The sequence below is a fragment of the Alosa pseudoharengus genome, unplaced genomic scaffold (assembly GCF_046254945.1).
Source record: "Alosa pseudoharengus isolate Yale_2024_CS ecotype anadromous, Long Island Sound unplaced genomic scaffold, YU_APseudo_1.1 YU_APseudo_1.1_scf_21, whole genome shotgun sequence".
Lineage (NCBI taxonomy): Eukaryota > Metazoa > Chordata > Actinopteri > Clupeiformes > Clupeidae > Alosa > Alosa pseudoharengus.
The window spans coordinates 28,996,701-29,019,868 of NW_027468674.1; the positions used below are offsets into that span (position 1 = coordinate 28,996,701).

General features: G+C 43.8%; 1 protein-coding gene across 5 annotated transcripts in view; it reads right to left on the reverse strand.

Moving 5' to 3' along the window:
- Positions 1-21,826, reverse strand: part of plce1 (phospholipase C, epsilon 1) — an 84,520-nt gene extending 62,694 nt beyond the window's left edge. For 4 of the 5 annotated variants that reach the window (XR_012990147.1, XM_076298506.1, XM_076298505.1 and 1 more), the window contains exons 1-2: positions 21,566-21,826; positions 13,060-14,409 (exon numbers count right to left, since the gene is read on the reverse strand). Coding sequence is in view for 3 of the 5 variants with exons in the window: in XM_076298506.1 (XP_076154621.1) it covers positions 13,060-14,289 (1,230 nt within the window). In the remaining 2 variants the exon portion in view is untranslated. Of the gene's footprint in view, positions 1-3,703; positions 3,763-13,059; positions 14,410-21,565 lie in introns of those variants that run through there. The other variant, XM_076298508.1, reaches the window with a different exon arrangement.
- Between the last annotated feature and the right edge of the window lie 1,342 nt (positions 21,827-23,168).

Here is a 23,168-nt window from a genome sequence, read left to right on the forward strand (position 1 = left end):
TGGCCTTGGTAATACTTGACTTGGACTTGCTTGGGACATCTCTGTCTTGACTTGGGACTTGACTTGGACTTCAGCGTTAAGACTTGAGACTTACTTGTGACTTGCCTAACAGTGACTTTGTCCCACCTCTGGTAGGGGGCATACCGTAAAGACCATCACGATTAAAATATAAATGACACTGCATTTAGTAGATTAACATTCCATTACCAATGAGTGCAGTGTTATGCTATGAAGTCCTTGAATTACCTTTATGTCATGAGCTGTTCATTTATTTCATGTGGGGAAGTGTTTTGTTTATGTGCAGTGCATTCTGGGTACATCCAGTAAATGTCTCGCTGAAGTGCTGGACCGATGACAGTTATATCAATTTGAGACATGAGCCCTCACGCTTTTGAGCTCCCAAAGAATCGTCATTAGCTTAAGCCCAAGAATTCAGACTAAAAATAATGACACAATTACTGGCACTGGCATTGCCATCTGGGAATTACATATAGCCTACTGATGACAGCAAAGCACCTGCTCTGTGAAATCTAGACGTCTGCTCATATCTTAAACCACTTTACAACAAGGACAAAACTTGTACATCAGAATAAATAAATAATAACAATAATAATAATAAAATGAACATCTCTGAAGATTTACTGTCATCATGACATCATCAGCCTATTCCACCTGTTATACCCATCCTGCAGCATCAAGCCTCAGAAATGTAGGCTAATCTGTTGGAAAATCCCTCCAAGTAAATTTCAATTTCAATTAAATTTTATTTATAGAGCGCAAAAACATTACACATGTCTCATGGCGCTACAGAGTGTTAGACAACATGTTAGACAGAGTGTTAAATCTCAATGCCATATAGGAGTAACCTCTTTCTGATCCAAACTTCAATGTACACATTTTGCATCAGACTCAAGAGAGTTAATATGTAATATTGTTTGCTGCTATAATCAGGTTACTGCTAACAGCTAGCATGAGATGTCTCATCTCTGTGATAACCACTCTGCCTTGACAAGTGTGAAAACTCGTGGAGATTTATGTGAAGCTTCAAGCTTGTAGAACAGATTTAACTGGATCACCTCTCTTCATCCAAACTGGAAATTCCTTAAACATGGGTGCCAACAAGCAGAATCATTTATTTTTACTTCTCAACTTACTCATGCTTTCACCTGCCCATGGCAGCCCACGGCCCACCCGTACATTTCCCTGCTCCATCCAAGCCTCTGAGCTCTCCAACAGAGAGGGAGAGTGGGAGTGAACGCTATCTGGCCAAACATCACCGTCATGCCAATAGGAGTCAAGCTACAATCTCAGGCTTTTCAAACATTGTCAGAAACCCATATGACAGCTTTCACCTTCATTCTGTGTGAGTGTGTGTGTGTGTGTGTGTGTGTGTGTGTGTGTTTGTGTGTGTGTGTGTGACAACACTGGGGGTCTTTCCCACAATTCAAGTGGTCTAAGGGGAATCTTAAATCCGTCTGAGCGACCGGCCTGAACAATGATTGCTGATAGTCTGACCTCTTACGGTTCTCACTGCCAGCTCAACCGGAACCAAACTTGTGGTCTTAAGAAAGAGCGCGGTCTCAAAAATACATCTCTTTACTATAACTGATGAGAAAATCTGACGCCTTCATTGTTGACAGTACAGCTAAAGAATAGTCTCAAATTATAGCCATAACGGTACACAGAACTTCAACCCACAATGGAAAATGCCAACCTCGCTCAGCAGGACATTCAAACCCAAAGACAGTTATTTAACATTCATTAAATGTCCCTTGCAGCTATCAGCTTTGAAGTGGACCACAGCCTCTATTCATAGCAATGAAGAAAAAAACATGAATTCATCAAGAAAAAAAAAAATCACTCAGTCAACAAAACATCAGCAACACTGAAATAATCAAAACAAAGTCACATAGAGGCACTTGGTTCCTCAAAAGGATTTACCTTGTCCTTAAAGACACCCTCGCCAGGAACTTAGACACAATTCCTGAATACTAACAATGAAGCACTGAAGTCTGTGTTTATATCTACATACACTCACAGTAGATAAACAAAACACACACAATATACACACCTTGGACGTATGAAAATATCCCTCACGTCACCTCCTGCTGACATGGATTTGTGACGTGTCAAACCTCCTCTGTATCTCAACTCTAAAATAGGCTCTGCAGCCTGACGCCGTCACACAAATACCTATTGGCAGGATTGAGTTGCTACGGCTACTGCCTTTCGGCTGACTGGGCCGCTGGACTCTGGAGGAAGCCAGTGCAGTCCACCCAGCGTCCCCTGCTTTGACCCGAGGGCACTCAGTGGGACTGGAAAGGCTGCTAGAGAAGTTTGGACGAGCCGTCTTGTCTGAGGTGTTGAGAGACTGCCTGCCTCTGTGTGGTGTGTGTGTGTGTGTGTTTGTTTATCTTAGAGAATGTGTGTGTAGGAGTTAATGTGAGCTAGTGTGTGTACTTTTGAGTGTGAGAGAGAAAGAGTTGGTGTGTTTGTGTGTGTGCCATTTGGCAGTTGGTGTGTAGAAGGGACCCAGCTCCAGCTAATGATCTCTTGTTGAATTTCACACAGTGCTGTCTCACCAATCTAGCAACCAATATCCCCCCTACACACACACACACACACACCTCATACATAATCCTGTAAGCTGCTGCTGTGTGCTACAGCTGGTGTGTGTGTATGTGTGTATGTGTGTGTGTGTGTGCGTGTGTGTGTAAGATTGCCAGGTAAATAGGCAGGTGAGAATGAGCGGGGACTCTCTGCACTCAATCCTCAGTCCACCAAAGGCAACACTGAGCTCTGTAAACAGACTCAGGTGACGAGGAGGTCAGAGCAATATCAACGTGAAACGTGGCCCTAGTCAAGGTGAGATCACAGCGGAAGAAAAATGACCATTTCAATCACAGAACCTTCTACAATGGCCTTCGTGTGCGTGTGTGCGTGTGTGTGTGAGTGTGAGTGTGAGAGAGAGAGAGAGAAGAGAGAAAGAGAGAGAGAGAGACCGAAACAGACATAGGCAGAAGGAGAAAAAAAGAATGTGTCACAGAAACATAGAGAAACAAAATGTAGTGTGTGCACATTAGTGTGTGTGTGTGTGTGTGTGTGTGAGTGAGTGTGAGTGTGTGTGCGCGCGCTTTTGTGTGTGTGCATATATGTGTGTGTGTGTGTGTGTGTGTGTGTGTGTGTGTGTGTGTGTGTGTGTGTGTGTGTGTCTCAGCCTGGAACCCATTACTGAAAACTAGGGGCTTCCCGCATGCCAGTGTTATCTCATCAGCTCCTTCTCATGAGGTCACACTTCAGAAGTCTCTAACCCACCCACCCACCAAAAAACCCCACTTGCTTGTGATGTCACTTCATCCACAACACGCACAGAACAGAGCGACATACACCCTAAAAACCACTAAGCATGTAAAGATGAATGTAATCATTTCATCGCCGTTCAGAAGTTCCCACATGACCTGTTACAGCTACTTATGAAGCATTTCATCATTTTATCACATTCATTCAACTTCAAAGATTCATTTCATATGCTGTATGGCCATATGCGTATGAATGCAACAAAGTAAGCCAGTTGGAGCACTGAGGTCAATTCATTTATAATATCACTCACAACAACCAGTGAATCATGTCAGCAATCAGGATGCATCAGCATAAACATAAACACTGCAACGACCCAAGATAAACACAAGAGTTCTCTACTTACTCTAAAGGCTGGAAATCTGTGAAAGAGCTGTCAAAGCCAGGAGTGCAACCTCCTTTCAGTCATCCTCGAAAGTGTATGAACAAGAGCGAAAGAGAACACCACTGAGGAGGTGTGTGTGTGAGAGAGAGAGAGAGAGAGAGAGAGAGAGAGAGAGGGAGGGAGGGAGAGAGGAAGAGAGAGAGAGAGAGATGTAGAGAGAGACGGCAGAGGAGGACGTCTATAGTCGTAGCCCAAGGGCTCCCATATTAGGCTGTGCGCTCTATTCTAAATAAGATCTTATCCTGCTAAAAAAAAGAACTTTCGGAAGATGGTCCCACACACACACAAGTCAACAGCGCAGGGCAGGGCAGGGCAGACAGCAGAGACCTGCACACATCATGGCAATGCAAATGGGCAGCTTAAAAGCCGTCCTAAACTACTGACTCAAAGACTGTCGTCACTTTTGCACTTGCAAATGCTGAAATACCGATCATGCAAATGCACCACAATTCCCAGTTTTCACTTTATGACTTTATGGCACTTCCATCTTATCTTAACACCTAATCATGTAAATCACCTCAATAACGGTTAAGATACACGTGCCATTAGAACAAGCCTCTGAACATGTACGGTTTCAATAATAAAAAAAAATAAAAAAAAATCTAATTAAAAGAGTGTGCACGTAATGGACCTTACAGATCACAGCATGCGTCCATTCCATGTTGCATGTATTTTAATGAGTCAATTGGGTAATCATTGAGCCAAGATGGCTGGCTGTAATGAGCTCATTAGCAGTGGCATGGGGGAAGGTGACGATTCCTTTCACCCAGGGGCCACTGGCTACGCACATCCAGCCCAGCCACCCACAACAACCACCAGGAGAGATGCTGTTGCCATGAGAACGCCTTAAACAGCCTCACGCCTCGTTCACACCAGATGCATGGCATCTGGTGTGAACGTACATGCGTTCCGTCTGCGTTCAGTCAGTACTGTGTTGCAATTGTGTGTGTGTGTGTGTGTGTGTGTGTACCTGTGTGTGTGTGTGTGTGTATTCCTCTCTGCTGTGGAGCTTCTCCCATCTTTCATTGGATCTTTTCACTGGACCGCTTCTGACACGCTGGTCTCCACTATTCTCTCGCCGGCTCACGGTTGCAGTGCGGCTTGAGCCGCATCTGAGACGCGTGTCTCGCGGAGGCCGTGCTGCTGAAACTGTAACCTGTTCACATGGGCGGCGAAAGGTAAACGGACAGGTAATGCAGCTATCACACACACCACACATCTGGTGTGAATGAGGCATCACATAAGAAAAAGGATGCGGATGCAAAAACTGAATAAAGGAACACACATCCTCTCTCTCTCTCTTGTATACACACACGCAAATCCACAAACATTGCAAAACCAGTCTATTCCAGATAACACACATACATGGTCATATCTAGACACACATGTAGACTCTCTCAGACACACACATACACACCTGCTCATAAATACACAATCTTATCTTAACAGATACAATAAACATCTTAACAGATATAATAAACTGCACAGGGAACTACTGGACAAAATTACAGACAACCTCAATCTTCTCTTTTCCTCAAAAGCGCAACCCTCCTCAGTGACTGGACTGTACACACCTCTCTCTCTGACCAATACCGGTGACCCCCTCAAACACACACACACACACACACACACCTCTCTTTTCCTTGCACGGTGAGCAGTTTCTCTGAACACTGATCCAGCCAACGTAAACGTGATTGAAAGCACCCATTCAGCCAGAAAAATAATAATCCATTCTGTTCCCTAGCTACCACACATCAAAGTGTCTCGTGTGAATAGAGAGATTTGGGGCTCCGCTTACATGCGACACACCTTTGATATGCTTATTTCCAGTGCTTACCAAGCAGGTCATTTGAAACATTGTGTGTGTGTGGGTGTGTGTGCGTGTGTGCGTGTGTGCGTGTGTGCGTGTGTGCGTGTGTGCGTGTTTGTGCATAAGTGTGTTTGTGCATGAGTGTGTGTGTGTGTGTGTGTGTTGTGTGTCCCTGTGTCAGCAGCACATGGTGTGACTTCATTTTGGGCTAATTTCCTGCAGCAGACCGTCTCTAGGCTGCGGAGTGCTCAGCGCCCCACCCGCTAAGCTGATTGCTCACAGAACCACTACTGCCCCCTGTTGGATTGTTCTGGTAATACTAGTACCGAAGGGATTGGTGCACTTTGAAGGCTGTGGCCCCCGTTTTTTTTTGCTTTTAAAACCACAGACTTGAGGCATAAATCAAGGCATATTGTTGGTTGTCATGAAACAGCTTACAGAAGATCCAAACAACACACAGTGGTCTTCATACAGCTGGGAAAAACAGCACAGCGTTTACGCGTTAACACACACACAGCCATGCTAAACACTCCTATTCCTTACCTTAGATGTTTCATTTTTTTATTAATTCAGTGTAAAATAGATAGACAGACAGACAGACAGACAGACAGACAGAGACAGACAGACAGACAGACAGACAGACAGACAGATAGACAGACAGATAGATAGATAGATAGATACTTTATTGCCACACAACAATGTCGGTGGTGAGGAGTCTTTTAAAGAAAAGAACCCAATGATTTCTTAGATGAAATATAGTAGAGTAAAACATTTCATTTAGTTAAACAGTAATTTACACTGATCCTCGTGATTAGGTACAATAACCATTCTCCCTAACTGCTCTTGATCTTTGATTAGGACACATTTGGTGATGACATCAGCTACTACTGAGATGATTGAAAGGCCTTTTCCACATAAACCTCATCTAGAGAACAAAGGAGAAAATTCTCACATGAAGGAGAAGGATAATGGCTTTACTGGAAGTGTGTGTGTGAGTGTATGTGTGTGTGTGTGTGGCACCTCTGGATTTTTCTCTGTGGTCATGAGGTCTCGGTTAAAATCACCCCCTCTCTTGTCGTGTGGAATGCAGCGTTTTCGCCGCCACATGTTCACCGGCTTTCTCACACTACATGCCTGTTACATGCTCGCGCCAGGGCCCGGGGGGGGGGGTAATGACACCACACACCAGACCCCCTCTTCTCCTGTTGCATCAGCACAGAGCTATCTGGCCAACATCCACATAATCAACCGGGTTCTGTGCCAGACCAATACGCCACACTTTTACCACCACTCGGGTCCACTAGGGGGCAGTGCAGAGCAGCCTGACATCCACAATGTTTGCCGTCACAACTACTGTTGTATTTGGTCATCATTACTACTGGTGTCTTCTAGGAAAAAAAGTAAAAAAAAAAAAAAAAAAAACCTTGTCAAAGTACCCAATACCTAGAGGAGCCACACTATTCTTACAAACCTCCACAACAACGTACAATATTACAGCAGATTTGGAAACCTGTGTTCCACACAATCTGTGCAGGATAGAGTCTCAGAGTCCGGCTTCGTCCATGGGGGTGGCTAGTGACTACATGTGACAATACACTTCACTGTGACCTAAACAATGGCAAAATCACCAACACATGTGTGAGCATACTGGTGCATTGTTTGTTGACAATGAAGAAAAAAAAAAAACGGTTTGGCAAAACTAACAGAGCACTCTGGGGTGGGGGGGTCACAGAGGGGGCAGGCACGGGGGTCATGCGGTCACGCACCCCTCGCCTGGATCTTGTGTTGTATTTTACATATAGGGAGCCCACACACACACACACATACAAACACACACATCGACCTAAAAACACACACACACAGACACACACACCAAATGACCCTCAACCCACCCACCACCACTCCTAACACACATACACATATACAAACACACACACACACACTTATACGGAAGGAGAGTTGGCCCCTCTCCACTTTCCCATGGCGATGGCCAAGAAGCTTTGGTGGTGCCATGCCTATCCAAGCTCAAGGTTCATTGACAGGACATCAGAAAAAAAACAACTCTCTTACTTCACAAAACAGTCAGGTCAGTAAACAACTGTGTCCGTCCAGCCCAACCGCTCTACCGTCAAACAGCAGGAGAAATAATCATATAATTGCATTTTGTAACTGCTGTGAGCTCAGCGGGACCTCACCCAATGACCCGAGAGCAGTCTAGGTAATGCCACACTCTTTCAAGTGTTGCAGTCACACCCTCTCCGCTTCCTCTGATAGGCTACTAAATGAGCCAAGCTGTTTTTAGTTTTTCCTTACTTTGTTAGAGTACATACAAGCATGCGTCTGCTGAAGTACTGTGATTAGTTCCCACAGGGACAATAACGTGGGGATGGATGGGGGTGTAAAACAGCTGGACGTGACTGCTAGGAACAGTACGGGTCACGTCAGGTTCACTATAAAATGCTCCAATTCCAAAACAATAACTGCTGACACAGCATACAGTGATATTCCCATGTATATCTTATGTATTTTTACATAATTTAGCGGACGCTTCGGATGTTTACTGAGAAGGCAAATTTCCCTTAAACATCAGAACATCTATCCAATTAGCTATCTTGCAAACCACTTTTACAGACATCTATCCAATTACATACCCAGCGGTCAGTTTCTGTGAAGGCAAGTTAATGCTTTTGTAGCTATCCAACTACATATTATCTATGGACATTTTCTATACTGTAATTATAAACAAACAGACATCCCTACATTTACCAGGAAAACTATTAAGAAGTTGCTTGAGCCTTCTATAGAGATCTCCAGCTGGGAGCATATTGCAGGAACCAGCTTGACTTTCCCACACGAAAACGGCCCTTGTTCCAGATAGCTTTGGGACACAGGAGAATCTGGCTGGTTAAGAGACACCGTGTTACGGGCCTAATCTGTCTGTGTGAGCTGCTGTGGTTCAGCTTGGGCCTGAATGCAGCAGGTCATGCAACATTCCTCCTAAATAGTGCCAACTTCAACTTCACAGGGGGTGAGAGGAGGAAGACAGGGGAGGGGGAGAGGGGGAGGGAGGGGGAGAGAGAGAGAGAGAAAGAAAAAGAAAGAAAGAGACAGAGAGAGAGAGCAACACTTGCCAGGCAAAGAAGGTCAAAAAGGGCCACCAGCTACCAATGCCCAACTCTCAGTGAGTGACTGAGGCAAGATTTCCAGTCAGAGACACCCATCTACTCTTCCTGTTCACTTCACATGATGACATCAGCTACTGAGATGATTGAAAGGCCTTGTCCACATAAACCTCATCTAGAGAACAAAGGAGAGAAAATTCTCACATGAAGGAGAAGGATAATGGCTTTACAGGAAGTGTGTGTGTGTGTGTGTGTGTGTGTGTGTGTGTGTGTGTGTGTGTGTGTGTGGCTAACAACCAGATACAGGTCACATTTCACAAGACCTGGCACAAACAGAGCCAAGGCGATGTCTCCAGTCCATTGCACAGTTAAAACAAAGTCTAACCAATATGTCCTGAACCCCATGGTTCACATATGGTAGTTCATAACCAATCAGTTCTGGGAACTCCAAAGTACTAAATTATGTTTGAGGAGTACATTTGCAGGTCATTAAGATAACACACGTTTGATTCCTGTGCTCCCGTTTCATGCTTGTGTGTTTCTTTGTTCTTTTGCATGTCAGTCTCTTCATGGGTGCATCTTTCTAGAGTTGTGTACTGTGTACTGTGTGTGTGTGTGTGTGTGTGTGTGTGTGTGTGTGTGTTTGTGTGTGTGTGTGTGTGTGTGTGTGTGTGTGGGTGTGGGTGTGGAAAGACGGCTTCCTACTTCAACACACCAATCCCACAGGTAAACATACCAGTGGCCAGCACAGATTCTTTCATCAAAGCCCATCATGTGTAAAACCTCGTCTGCACACTCAGTTAAAATTACCATGCGACTGGCCAGCCACCCATGGCCATGGGCTAAGTAACAGCCAAACACAACTTGAACTTGCAGACAACAGTGACCCTGGCTCCATCCTTAATGGCTACACGATGAAAGGGTTCAGGGTGCTTTTTTGGTGGGTGGGTGGGGGGTGGATGTTGAGAATGTGTCTGATGTTTGCTGTTCACTTTCAGGGGGATGTTAGCCAATAACAGCCTGGCCTCCACCACCACGAGGGAGAGGAATGCTGTTGTGTGTGTGGAGATAAGCTGGCTGAGCTACAGACAGAGAGGAATGGAGAAAGAAAGAGAAAATAAACTGAGAAACTCAGATATCAAAGAGAGAAAGAGATAAAGAAAGAAAGAAAGAAAGAAAGAAAGAAAGAAAGAAATCCATTCCTATGGTTAATCCACCACCTGAGATGTCCTCCCGGCCGATTAACTTCCTACGGTCCAGCGAACTTCACCTTCCAAATCCCCCCACTACCCACATCATGCTCTTTTCCTAATACCAAAACAAACAAACCCGGAGAGGAAAAACAGACATTCCATGAACCATCACATCAAATCATATACACATACAGATTTAATTTCCTCTTGTATAAGAAACCAAATCAAGGAGACAAACAGAAGGGGTCACCTACGGTCAGTGACTTATACTTAGTCTATATTGTATGTGCTGTATATTTACAGATGCTCTATCAATATTGCTTCTACAGCACAGAAATGGGGGGCTACACCTTGGCATGGTCGACTAAGCAAGCAGTGAACTAATTGCTAAGACGTAATAACAGAATGCATTGCATTTACTGCTGATTGATAGAGGACAGAGGATTTACCGCCGACCAGGTGAAACATCTGGTACAACAGACCAAGCAAAGGGCAAACAACACAGAGCATGTTCAAACACGTTTTAAGAGCCACAGGCAGAAATTAAGTCTGCATGGCCGTGGCGTGGCGTGATTAAGACAAAGCTCCGACAGACGACACCCATAAAGCATTGCTGCAACAAGCGGAGAGGAAACTGGCTTTGCAGATTAATTTCTCGGCATAACAAACAACAGACACGTCACTCTGCGCCCGGGCCAACGCAAAGCCAGGCAGAGCCGTACAAATTACGATGACGAGTGAAACAGGACCACTTTATCTTATGCTAATTGCATTTTAATCTTAGCTGAAAGAAGAGACATTCATAAGGAAATTTGGCAAAGAATTCCTAGTGTGGAAAAGTTACAGATCGCAGACGCAATTCTTTGTGGACTGAGAAGTCGGGGAAAGACCAATTCAATCCATAATGAGCTGGTAAATAGAAGATAACGTCCAAGTTCACTGTGGCTATAGTGCTGATGGTTTATTGGAGGGTGAGGGAGAGTTCAGTTGAGAGAGATAAGGCACAGCTGACGCCTACACGGGCCTGACTCGGGGGTTGTTTCACTTGAAACTCCGTCTGTTTCTCTTTTTCCTCCTCTATTTGTCAAACATCACTCTTTCCAAAATCTCCATCCCCTAACCCAACTACTTTCTGATATACTGATATCAGTTTTAGATTTCCTTTAAATCCTAAAAAAGATGTTTAAAGTATCAAATCTTCAACAATACACACCTTCACTGGTAATGGTAAGCCTAAGTATGTCCAGAGACGGTTTCTAAAGGATCTTTGGTATGTCTATGCAGGACAATCGTCGGCCCGTTCAAGTGAGCTGTCTGTTGCCACAGTAACAGCACAGAGGGGCATTCTAATGACGGCCTGTGTCAATGAGTCCTTTTATTTATGAAGCCAAGACAAGAGCAAAGGGGTGATGCAAGCCAAATTCAATTGTCACAAAGAGACCATAAAACCTAAAGCCCCAGTCAGCAGACGTCGAAGAACACACACACACACACACACACGCACACACACGCACACACACACACACACACAAAGCCAGAGAAAGGCAGACATGGAGACAGAGGTTTTCTCTGCTCCATCAAGGCATTCTGAGAATTAACAGGGTCATGATTGACCAAAGCAGACAGCCAGTGGTTTCTCAAAGCCCACAGGAAACATTCAGAGTCTGCTTCTGCTATACTGCTTGGCCCCCATGCACGCTGGAGAACTAATCAGCTATTGCCAGTTACATCCAGGTCTCTTCTAAAACTGGAGTATGCTGGAGTACTGTAGATCTGTAGCTTCTTAAAAACAACTAACCAAAACCAGGTGGGTTTTGTCGACTAGGTTTGTTTCCTTCTGAAACAATCTGCTATTAACCCTAAAAAGACAAATGGTCTCTGAATTTTGCTAAAGCTTCATAAAGATTCCATTATCAATTTGGGATGGCATGAATCAGTTCAGGATGAACTGTGGTGATGAACTGCAAAAAACGGCACACATCCTGGAACAATGTGAATCAAGTGTCCTGCGTCCAATTTGCGAAATGAGGATTTAATGGCTGGAGCAGAGCAGTGTGAAACAGAAACACGGCTCAAAGCCAGCTGGGTTCCTGGTCTCACCAAAGACCAGAGTGCTGCTAATCAATTTTCCACAGCATTAGGCTGTGGTAAAGAGACACACACACACACACACACACACACACACACACACACACCTCTTCGCCACAAGAAAATCCAACAGTATGAGAAGATGGAAACTTGAGTCAAACCACAACTTTGGTTGATCCCCTGCGCAAAACAGCCGAGTGAAAGGACAACATGAATATTTGTGTACTGTGCTGCACACACGGGTTCACTAGGCCAAAGGCAGACGTTTTCCAGCATGCATTCCCAGGAGCCCCATGGGTATACTTCTGCACACCCCTAAACTTCCTGTAAATCTCCGTCATGCTCACATAAATCCCAAAAGCAAACCAAAGGTACTGAATCTCTGTTTTTGCTACATCCACTCATTCGACACAGAGCACTTATTAGTAAATAATCATCATATAGTTATTCGCATAGTGCACTAAGTGGTGAAGGAGTGGATGTTCCAAACATGAGATGTTTATGTCATTTGTAATGTTTGTAAGTTAAAGGAGGAGTCCTTGTAGCAACATTGTTGATTGACTGGAACAGTGTATATTGATGCTCGTTTGTTTGTATTCTTTATAGGCGTGTTTGCTGTTTACTGAGCCAGGGCCTATGTAGAGGCCCTGGCTCAGTAAACGACCAAGACCAAGTACAAAGACCAAGTACAAAGTACGAAGTTCAAAGCATACAACAGAGAACAGAGGACCATAAAGAGGAATGAGCTGAATTTGACAAAAAGTGTTTTGGATTAATGGAGGACTGTGCCTTTAAGGCTTTAGTTAAAACAATACATTTCCCTTCATGGATCAGTAAAGTACACAGTCTAATCCAATCCTACTTGGCCTTAAATCACTGGGAATTTTTTCACTATTCGAGCTGCCTTGTGTCTTCAACATGTGGTCCTACTCTTCTATGGACATTCCAGTCCTGAGTTATGGATGTGCTACATTTCCATGCTGAGGAAACTGGCATTACACATGCGTGCGACCCACATGGAAAAAAACACAAGCACGCTAGCCAGGACAGAGGAGGCTTTCTCTTCACATGTTCACACCAGTGTGAGAGCTGAGGCGCCCTTACCTGTGAGAGTCTGCGGCCAGGGTAGCTGAGGAGGGCCTTCGAGACCTGAAGATGAACCAGCAGAAGGGCCGCTTCGCGTCCCGGAGAAGTCTCCAGAAGTGTGGTCCGCTGGGTCTGTTCACAAACAGTGTCGCACACGGCCTTAGAGATGTGACCTGATAGCAGAGTCCTCATGATCGTCCTGGCGCCCGGGCAGACCGTCCTCTGGACTCTCTGGTTGTTCTTCTGGTACCTCCGCACCAGGAAGGTGGAACGCTCCCTCTTCTGCCGCACAAACTCGCTGTCCGACACGGCTCCTCCGTCACTGTCACGGTCACCCCCGTAGGTCACCAGGGGAGACGAGCTATGGGCCTTCAGGAGGCACTTGGGTCGGGGCCGGCCGTCCAGACGCTCCAAATGCTCCAAACTGGAGTAGCCGTTCTTCAGGCAGTGCCCGCAGCGGATGTTGGCCCTAGAACCCAGCCCGCCTTCGGTCGTCCGGTTGAAGACAGAGGCGAGAGGTCCGCGGGAGACCCACTGCGGTGATGCCACGGGAAGACTGCTCCTCCTCACCCCCAGCCGGCCGGCTGGCATGACCTCATCCTGCTGCCCGGCTGCCCGGCCATCGTCCAGCTGGCACAGAGAGCCAGTGGAGCCGCTCAACCCAGATGCCGCCCCACTGACGTGGACACAGTCAGAGGAAAACTCCCCAAGCGGCAGGCCGTCAGATGGCTGCCGCCTGTCAGGCAGCGATGATGATGATGATGGCGTTGAAGACCCCCTGTAGGCTGCAGGACTGCCTGCTGGACATCCTGCCTGCTCAGAGTTACTTGCCCTCCTTTGCCCCTTACCATGAGGCCTTTCCACCCTTTCCCCAGAGGTGGCACTAGCACTCGTTTGGTGTTCTGTGTGCCCAATACAAAACGAGTGTCCTGGTGTATTAGCAGTCAACTTCCCTGATCTACAGAGAAGGCACCGTCCAGCAGGAGGACTTATTGGGGACAGTGAACCCTTCCTCTGTCTGGTGGCTGCAGTGCCCTGGTGTGAACAGCAGGGCGGCGATGTGGGACTTCCATACACTGGAGGGACCCAGCTGCGAGTGCGCCTGTGGCTATTTCGGTCCGCAGGGGCCATGGCGGGTGGCCGCTTCCCCTGACTCTTGCCACCGATCGCTGCTGCGTCCAGCTCCCCCGAGGCCATGGCAACAATTAGAATTCCAGCGTGTTTGTGACTCCTCCAACCGTCCTTCATATCACAGTGAATCTGTGCCAGATGATCCGTCAGTCATGAGTGGACACACCCAAAGCACTGAGAGACCGGCAGGAATTACAGGTCCAAGGCGCAGGGTTCTGACTCACTGTAGATCAGGGCCTGAAGAGGCAGATAGATTGAGAGAGAAAGAGATAGGTATATAAACAGATACAGAAAGAGAGAGAGAGAGAGAGAGAAAGAAAGAGAGAGAGTGGGGATAGAGGAAGTTCACATTAGACAATGACATTAACAACACGCAACATTCGCAAGCATGATTCATTGATTGCTGTCAAAATCACCTGATTTGTCATGTCATTCACTTGGACTCTTCGGAGAACGTGAAGGTTTCAGAAGGTTACTGAAAGTTTAACATGAGCGTGCCCTTGTCTGGGCTTGTGTTTAGGCTATTAAGGTTTACGATCAACACCTCCATTGCTCTTCACAGACTGATTGAAGTCAAGGATGCGTGATGTTTTCATAAAACACAATGCACATGCCCTCAAGGTCTGGTCCAGCAGCAATGTTTTGTCCATCAACTTCTCATTTATTTGTAGTTTAACATTTACAACGCATCCACTGCTGACAATTATCCCCTTATCTGCGAGACCAGAATTGGATTGAGATTTGCACTTTGGCAACATTTACACACACATATATATATTCACACACCGTAAGCAGACCCGGCGGCAGACACAAATTCACGGACGGGCATTACACCTTTCCAGGGGGGGCGCGGGAACTTAAATTGATCACGGTAGTTTAAACTTACACTTGACAAAACATTCTAATATGAAAATATAGATGCAATTGTTGTAAAATGGTGCAGCTCATTTAAGAGAGCCCCGTGCGCAGGGATGGAGAGAGAGAAAGCGAGAGGGGATACAGTATGTGTGTTAGAACTGAGATGCGTGTGGAAAAAGTAGACATGCTGTTGAGACTGGAGCTAGTCATATTCAAAATAATGCAAAAATAAATCCGCAGATAAAACCAAAATCCTCGTTCATTTGCTAACCACTTTTAGATAGAGTGTTAGAATAACGGATAACTTCGGCCCTGGAGTGGTACCAAGCTCCCTGTTCTCCGACTAGGTCAGAAGAAAAAACAGTAAAGGTTAACGCTATCAAACAAACCCAGAAAATACTAGGCCTACTTCTACTAACTACGATATGAGATATAGCCTACCTGCGAGCCGATAAGCCATATTTGTCATCGGATGACAGGGGTTAGTGCAGAAGTGAAGTAGACTGCGCCACGTAACCTCATCTCCATTTAGGTGATGGGCTTACTTTATGTTCCTGATTGATTAGCTACAGAATAATACAGATTTTACAAGTTTTATTTGCTACTTGCTAGATTGACAAATGTATAATATAGGCCTACATTTAATAAGTGTTCAAAATCAATCTATGGGATTGGGGTTGGTTGGTGCAGCCAAGCTCGTCCAGGGCGGGCACAGATGGCTTCCAGGACGGGCCTGGCCCCCCAAAGCCCCCCCATGACGCCGGGACTGACCGTAAGCACTCATTTTAGCCATCAACAACTTCATTGCTTCATTGCATTGCAACAACTTCACTTGACTGCTTCATTGCATGCTATTAAAATGAATCATTTGGTTGACATGATAAAACACACCATAAAAGCAGATGGGTTAGTTGTCACAGTGGCATGGACTCCTCAAAGGCTCTCTCTCTCATGTTCTTTCGCCTCTCCCACTGCATAAAAATCAAACCAATGTGGGGGCGACACGAGAGGAATCCAAGGCCTCACAAGGGGGCACGGATGAGTTTGCATAGAGGGAGGGGGTAAAAAGATGAAGGGAAGATAGGGGGGGGCAGCTGACTCTGAGATCAATCGAACTAGTGCAGCTGATTCTAGGATCAACTGAACTAGTGAAGGTCTGCGCTAGAGTTCCCCCCAGTTCCCACACCCACACAATTGCAGGCAGGCTGTAAATCTGTGAGTCTGAATGGTGTCACCTCTGTCAATTGTTATTGAGTCTATTGTTATTAGCCTTTTTAAAGTGTTTTAATTGTCAGGATAAAAGTTTCTACCACCTAATTTAAACGTATTGTTGTATCTACAACTCTTTACAGACATTGAAGATCTACAATTCAAAATCTTTCGGACAAAGGGAACATATTGCTCCCCCTGCAATGCATTAATTGTTGATGGTAAGATTGGGGTCTATTGCACATTTTGGAAATTTTAAGCTCTTAATAAACCTAATAAAAACACACATGGTTGCATAAATGACTTGACAGTCGCATCATATATCACATGACTTCCTCATTCTTGTACCTGACACAGTTGAATATAACTACTTAGCCTAGCCTAGCCTAGCCTAGCTATTGATTAGAATTGTTGCATTGGCATTTCCACTGAGCTGCAGACACTACCTACGCCTCCCCCGCTTACACCCACATTCCCATGAACACATCTATGATTCACTCGGTATAGACAGGTCAGACGAGAGAAAATGAGGCAACCACACAACACAGGACAACCACAAATTTAATGACCTTGCCATCAAGGCATTTCCCCACAGTACAATATGATTTGAATGCTCAACTGACCAAGGTCCCATTATTTTCACCATTTCAACCATGACAACACAGAAGTTCCCTCATGGAGGGACGCTGTAAGTATGATGTCCCTGAACCGTCTACTAAAGAACCCACACATCCCCTCCCTGTTCTCAGTTCGAACTATAATAGAACCACAACTGCACCAGCACCACTATAGTATTTTTCAGTACAAATCACTAACTACGACAAACCTTTCATTTGAATGAATCAGTGTTTGAAAAGTGCTATGAAGGTTATGAAGACCTTCCCTTTCCTATCCATTTTGAGTCAGTTTAATGTTGACAAGTTAGTCACAACTACACTTCTGTACAACAAATCTCTGCTGCAATTTCTGCTGTCTCTCCTAGGTATGTAAATGGAGGGTGCCAAAGTATGCAGAGTAATGTTTGGCTATGCACAAGTCCAGTGTATTTCTATGGATTCTACTGAAGCACACTCATCAAAAACTAAAGCTTAAGTCAGCTAAATCTGACTGATAAGACAGGGATAAACTTCGGACGTGGACCACCTAAAACATATTTTTATTCCCCATAGCCTGCAAGACCAGAATGTCACCAAGTGCAAAGAGGAGGAAAAGGAGGAGGAGGGTGAGAAGGAGGAGGGAAAGCAAGGGAGGTTAAAGATAACAACACTCATAGCAGATGTGAGAAGTCAGAGGAGCAGAGGAGAAGAGAGGGTGTGTTGTAGGAAGACATAGTTGCAACTGGTTGTCACCGCCACATTCCCATCCCACACAAGGGGATGCTGAAAACTCTTTAACTAACCCAAACATTCCCCCATCATCATTTCAACATTCATATGAACTGACAAGAATTTGTAACTTATCATAATGAAAGTTAGTGTCACATGTCATGAACTCATGGTAATTAGTCAACATTATAAAAGCCAGGACATAGGAAAACACAGGAATTTGAGAATAAAAATAATGAAAGTTAGCAAAAAATCTTAGAAGTTGATATCATGCCTCCACAAACCAGCTTCTCACAAGTCAGTGTTGATAAAAAAAACAACACCACACACTTGCCCAGGTCTGATATCCACACAGCTGCTCTTGAACAATGTTTGCACAAAGTCTTGTCAGCAACAGAGATTATAGTCCACCGGGTCACAAACCAATAGGGATAACTTTTCACCCAGACACCAGCAGACTGATAACGTGTAGATTACTGACACAGATGCAGGTAAATCTGGGTAAAGTAAATCTAAGGGACAGAGAGAGAAGGGTGCGACACCACATGTTGCATTGCCAGATCAGTCAAAGATTCTCGTTTGGCCACCTGCTGCTAAACCTGGGTGTGTCGAACGCGTCCTCATTTCACAACAACAGTAAAACTTTGGTCACGTTCAGTTCGGCAGGAAACAGCAATTCTTGAGGTTTAGAGGATAAGATCAAAATAAAAGTACACACGAATCAGTGACCTCCAATCAAAACTCATAACACACTAGGCCGCTGTAGATGTCACAATAACTGCCCAATGAAGATTAAAGTAACAATGGCCTGGATGGAGTAAATGTCATGAAGTCAAGACAAAGACAACAGTCAGGGATAAAAAAGATCACAAATAATTAAGTGCCTTAAGGGTCAGCAGTCTAATAAGTCTCCCTCTCCACAAGAGCTGCATTTCAGAGTTATAATGAAGTGCAGAATAACATGTTAAGCTTATCATTTCTGGGGTGGCCTTACGTCATGACGGTCGAAGTAGAGGCAAGTCATTTTCCTGATGCAAACATCTGATTTCAAAGAATAAGATTACTAAGTAATGACATACAAATTCTTTTCCAGACAATGTCTTGCAGCATCATTTCTCTGTGGTTTATTCAAATTACAGGATCACTTCTTGAAGCTTCACAGTCCCAGATGTTTGGTCAAGAAGTCAGGATAAGGTTACATTAAAGCTCTTGAGGCAAAACAGCTTCAGAGAAAACAATGATCTCACAAAGTGCTTACGTTCAAGGTCTCCATGTCTGTCTACACAGCCTCTCGGTCTTTCTGGAGGTAAACTGCTAACTGTGAAAAACAGCAATCGCAATGACTACCCATTCAATGATACTGTTATCCCAACCAGTCATGGCCTTGTAATAGTATACACCTCCACACTCAGCAGTGGTGGTTAAGAAAACGAAACAATGACACAGTGCAAACTCCCTTTTCTTGGAAAAACTCGGAGACCATATGGAACTGATTAGTTGACATCAGGCTGCACAGGAGGATGCATAAACTCTGCTGTGTTAGCCGGAGAGACACTTAAGACTGCGGAGAACACACTTGGAACCGTCCACTCCACACAAAGAAGGCAGGAAAGAAAGACCCCAGAACATTGGCTACAAGGAATTCACCAACAGATAACACTATCAAGAACAGAAGCATGTTTAGAACCAAACTGGGTTGCAACAAGCATACAATGACAACATAACTTGCACTATAAACATAGTTGGAAAAGATTTTGGTTTGCAGTGTAAGTTTGGCCAAAGCACAGAGCTATGCTATATTATCTGGCATCTCTAAATCTTCACAAACTGAATCAATTAAAATGACAGGGACTAGTACAATGTTGCAAACTCAACCATCACTGCCAGGGATGTAGTGGTAAAATAAGAGGTGGGTAAACTATGAATTATGTGATCTCGGTGAGGTGGACTGCGCCATGCAGTATCTGATTTTTAAAAAAGGCATTCAGAACATGTTTGATGATGGTGGAGGTTATGCCCAATGTTTATAACAATATCAGTGGTATTAAATGCTTCCTAGCATCCTGAGACCCAATCCATAGACCTATGTCCTCTGTAGTGGACATAAGTTCTAGATGCATACCCCTTTACCCCTTTGAGCTATTCTATCAATTCCTGTGGTCTTTTAAAGAGGACATCCTGGGCTTTCTAATGATATATCATGTGATTGGCTGGGTTGCTGGGAACCTCCTCTTTCTTGTTCTCAAAAATGGTTGACATCAAAACAAGCACATTTTATGGAAGGAGGAGAGATAAGTCAAATAGTGTCTTCTTATTAAGCATTCATTATGATGGCAATATATGGTCTTGTTAATGAAAATGTCAGGAATCATATGATTAATTTTGAAAGAAGTTAAGTTATTTACATTTTGAAATAATAGTGACTTTATGAATGTCCATTATAATGGACACCAGGACCAAAATATTTAGATTTTTTTGGAAAATGTAGGAGATCATTTGTATAGGATGAATGAGGGGGGGTCAGATTTGGAGCTCTCAGGTGATGAGTGAGTGAAACAGAGATGAGGACTATGAACCTGTGCGTCAGATAGCGAGGAAGAGTAAGACTAAAAAATGAATTATCGCAGATGAAAGAAAAACATGAAAATGAAATTAACAATCCAGAAAAAAGAAATACAACTGTCCAAAAAGGCAAATAAAGTAGTCTAGAAGGATAAATAACCTTTTCCCTTATGTTTGGTTAAGTTTACCCTTAATTTAATACCACTAAAAGCATAATTTGTCCATTTTTGTCTATTTGCATGGCTACCTTTTCATACTAAAACGATTCTTTTGTCCACCACAGGGGACATGCTATAACATTTTTAATAAAAATAAATAAATAAATAAATAAAATTGTAAGATGTTTTTTTAATCCTAAATAGAAAGGAAATCACAACAAAAAATACATTGTTGGACACTTTTTTTTCTTGGTTCTCAGGAGGCTAGAGTGTATATTTTGTAATGTGGATAATACAGTGTGATTTTTTAATCTTAAAAGTTGCAATTAGTAAATAAACTCTTTTGAGAGGTGGATAAACTCTACTAGGAGGTGGATAAACTATTTCTGAAATTTCAAAGGTGGATAAACTGTGTTTCCTTTAGCCTCCACTACATCCCTGATCACTGCGACCCGGACAGGGACAGGGACACTAGACTGTTTTAGATCACAAAACAGCACAAAATCCCACAAGCACAAATCAACACAGAGACACACAACACAGTGTTGAAAACAGACCACTGTGCAAACAGACATGGGACACCACAGGAAACAGACACACAGACAGACAACAGCAGAGCTTCAGGTACAGGACGCTGCTAAACAGTATGCGTGCAATGCAGTTTACCCTATCAGAATCATCAAGGGAACAAGTGCACTCACATAGGCATGACAAAAGTCGTGTTTTCATTATGGTACTGTGTGGCACGTCGCGAGGCAGTTGAGAATGTGTCCATTGGTAGAACACTGAACTTGCCCGTGTTAAAGAATTCTGAACATTTAACGAAAGACATTACAAGATCCAAGGTAGGCTACGATGATCACTTGAACCTAAGCACTTGTTCCCAAAAACAATGCAACACCACTGAAGATGATCCACCCCATCCGTCGAACTGGTAATTTGTTTCACGAGGGAAACGTTTGGAAATTAGATAAGCAAACAAACGCACGCGGCGAATAGGCTACAATATTACCAAAAGTTGGTTGGTGAATGTGTTTAGCAATATGCTAACTTTGTTTCATTAATATCGATATCGGAGGCAGCGTCAAGTGTAGGCTATATCTATGTGACGACTAATAGACTACTTTACATCTGACTGGAGATTCACCAACATCAGCAGCAACAATGGTTTGTTTCGACTGCATTTGTACAAACACTACAGAGAGGTATTAAATGAAGTTTACTAACTTGCACGCGACAAAGCGCGCGAACTAGAAAAATCGAAAACAAGAACATACTCACTTGCTTGGTTAAGATACAATTCAGGCATTCCATTCCACACACTGCTACAACCGGCTACAACGAAACTCCGATGGGTCCTTGAGATCAGAAGCCCTCCGCATTGTTCGAGTTTAGTGTTTACAGTAATTAAATGTGTCCGATCACTGCGATACAAACTAACGCCATGACTTTTTAACTTGAAAAGCACGGTTTGGTGCACATTTGCTGAACTCGACTAGCCTGCACTGAAACTGGCAAGTGAGGGACTAGCCTGGTGAAATCGAGTGAGTGCAACCGTACGCGAGAATGAGGTGTCACATCATTGGAATGTCTGAGGCAACCCCCGGTGTCCATACTAGACTCACGTCAACGCGTGCAATCTAGGGAGGTTCTCTAGCATCGCAACTCGTCCTAAATTGCAATTAATAAAAGTTAATCTTGAAGTGCTCAGTGTGTAATGAACGCATCTTTATCAGGCTATTCTCCATGAACTCATATAGTGCGTTTTAATAGATATAGGGCCCTTGCGCATGCAAGACACTTATAATATAGAGTGATACTGTCTGAAGTAAATTCACATAACTTCCCATAACACAATAACCTTCTCTATGTCTAGCTAAGGACTTAAACTAGGCTATAGGCCTATGGCCAGTTGATTTTGTTTGGCAAAAATACAAATGACAAAAACAGGATTGGGTGTTCATCAGCCTGTTTTCATAGGCTATGCCATACAGTTTTTATTTAGGTTTTCACATTTTGTTTAAATCATTATAGGCTATTCTCGAGATTAATTTAGGATGTAGGAAACTGCTTTGCTCTGACAACCTATTCTGTTTCAGACTATTATGTGGTGCACATTGGGATTTCAGACCCAAACCAGGTTATTTCTAAATATGTATGGGGAAAACTTTCAGGGTGTCATATTTCTTAGGCATCTGTCTGTAGCCTATAAAATGTTGAAGGTTTTTTTTAAAGCATCTTGGCATACTCACTGTTTTCATTCTAATAAGTGATCTTAATGCAGTGTGGCAGGGGAACCTCTATTTCCATGGGATGGCATTACTTTGCCCAAACAATATTTTCCCCCAATGAGGTTTTAATTAATATAGTAGTCTAATATTAATAGTCTATAACATTTCTGTATGCTTTCAGTATTAATGGTGGGAACTGGCAGCATTTTGAGTTCATATGGTGCAATTGTGATATTTAGAAAAGACTAATCTAGTTTGGTCCCCAAACTTCTTCCGAGGGCCAGCTCACTATGCCTGGCTCTAAGAGAGGGCCAGAGACTCGGAGTATATCAACCATAAATAGCTTAGTGCTGTGAACAACAGCAGTCTACCTTAGTTGAATATTCCATTACATTTAATCATAGGCTACTGCAATTTAATACCATTGCTAGCTGTGTTTATGTTGCCACCATGCCATATCAGTGTAAAATGTAGCTCAAATGAAATAATACTAATAAAAAGACTATGTTTCTTTGCATACATAGCTCAAGTTGTGAACAAGCAATATCCTACAAATAATTGAAAGTTATCAAAATATGACAGTTTTATGAAGTGCTGGCAAACACATCTGAAATGACCACCATTCTAACTTTCACTCACCTGATGAGAACTTT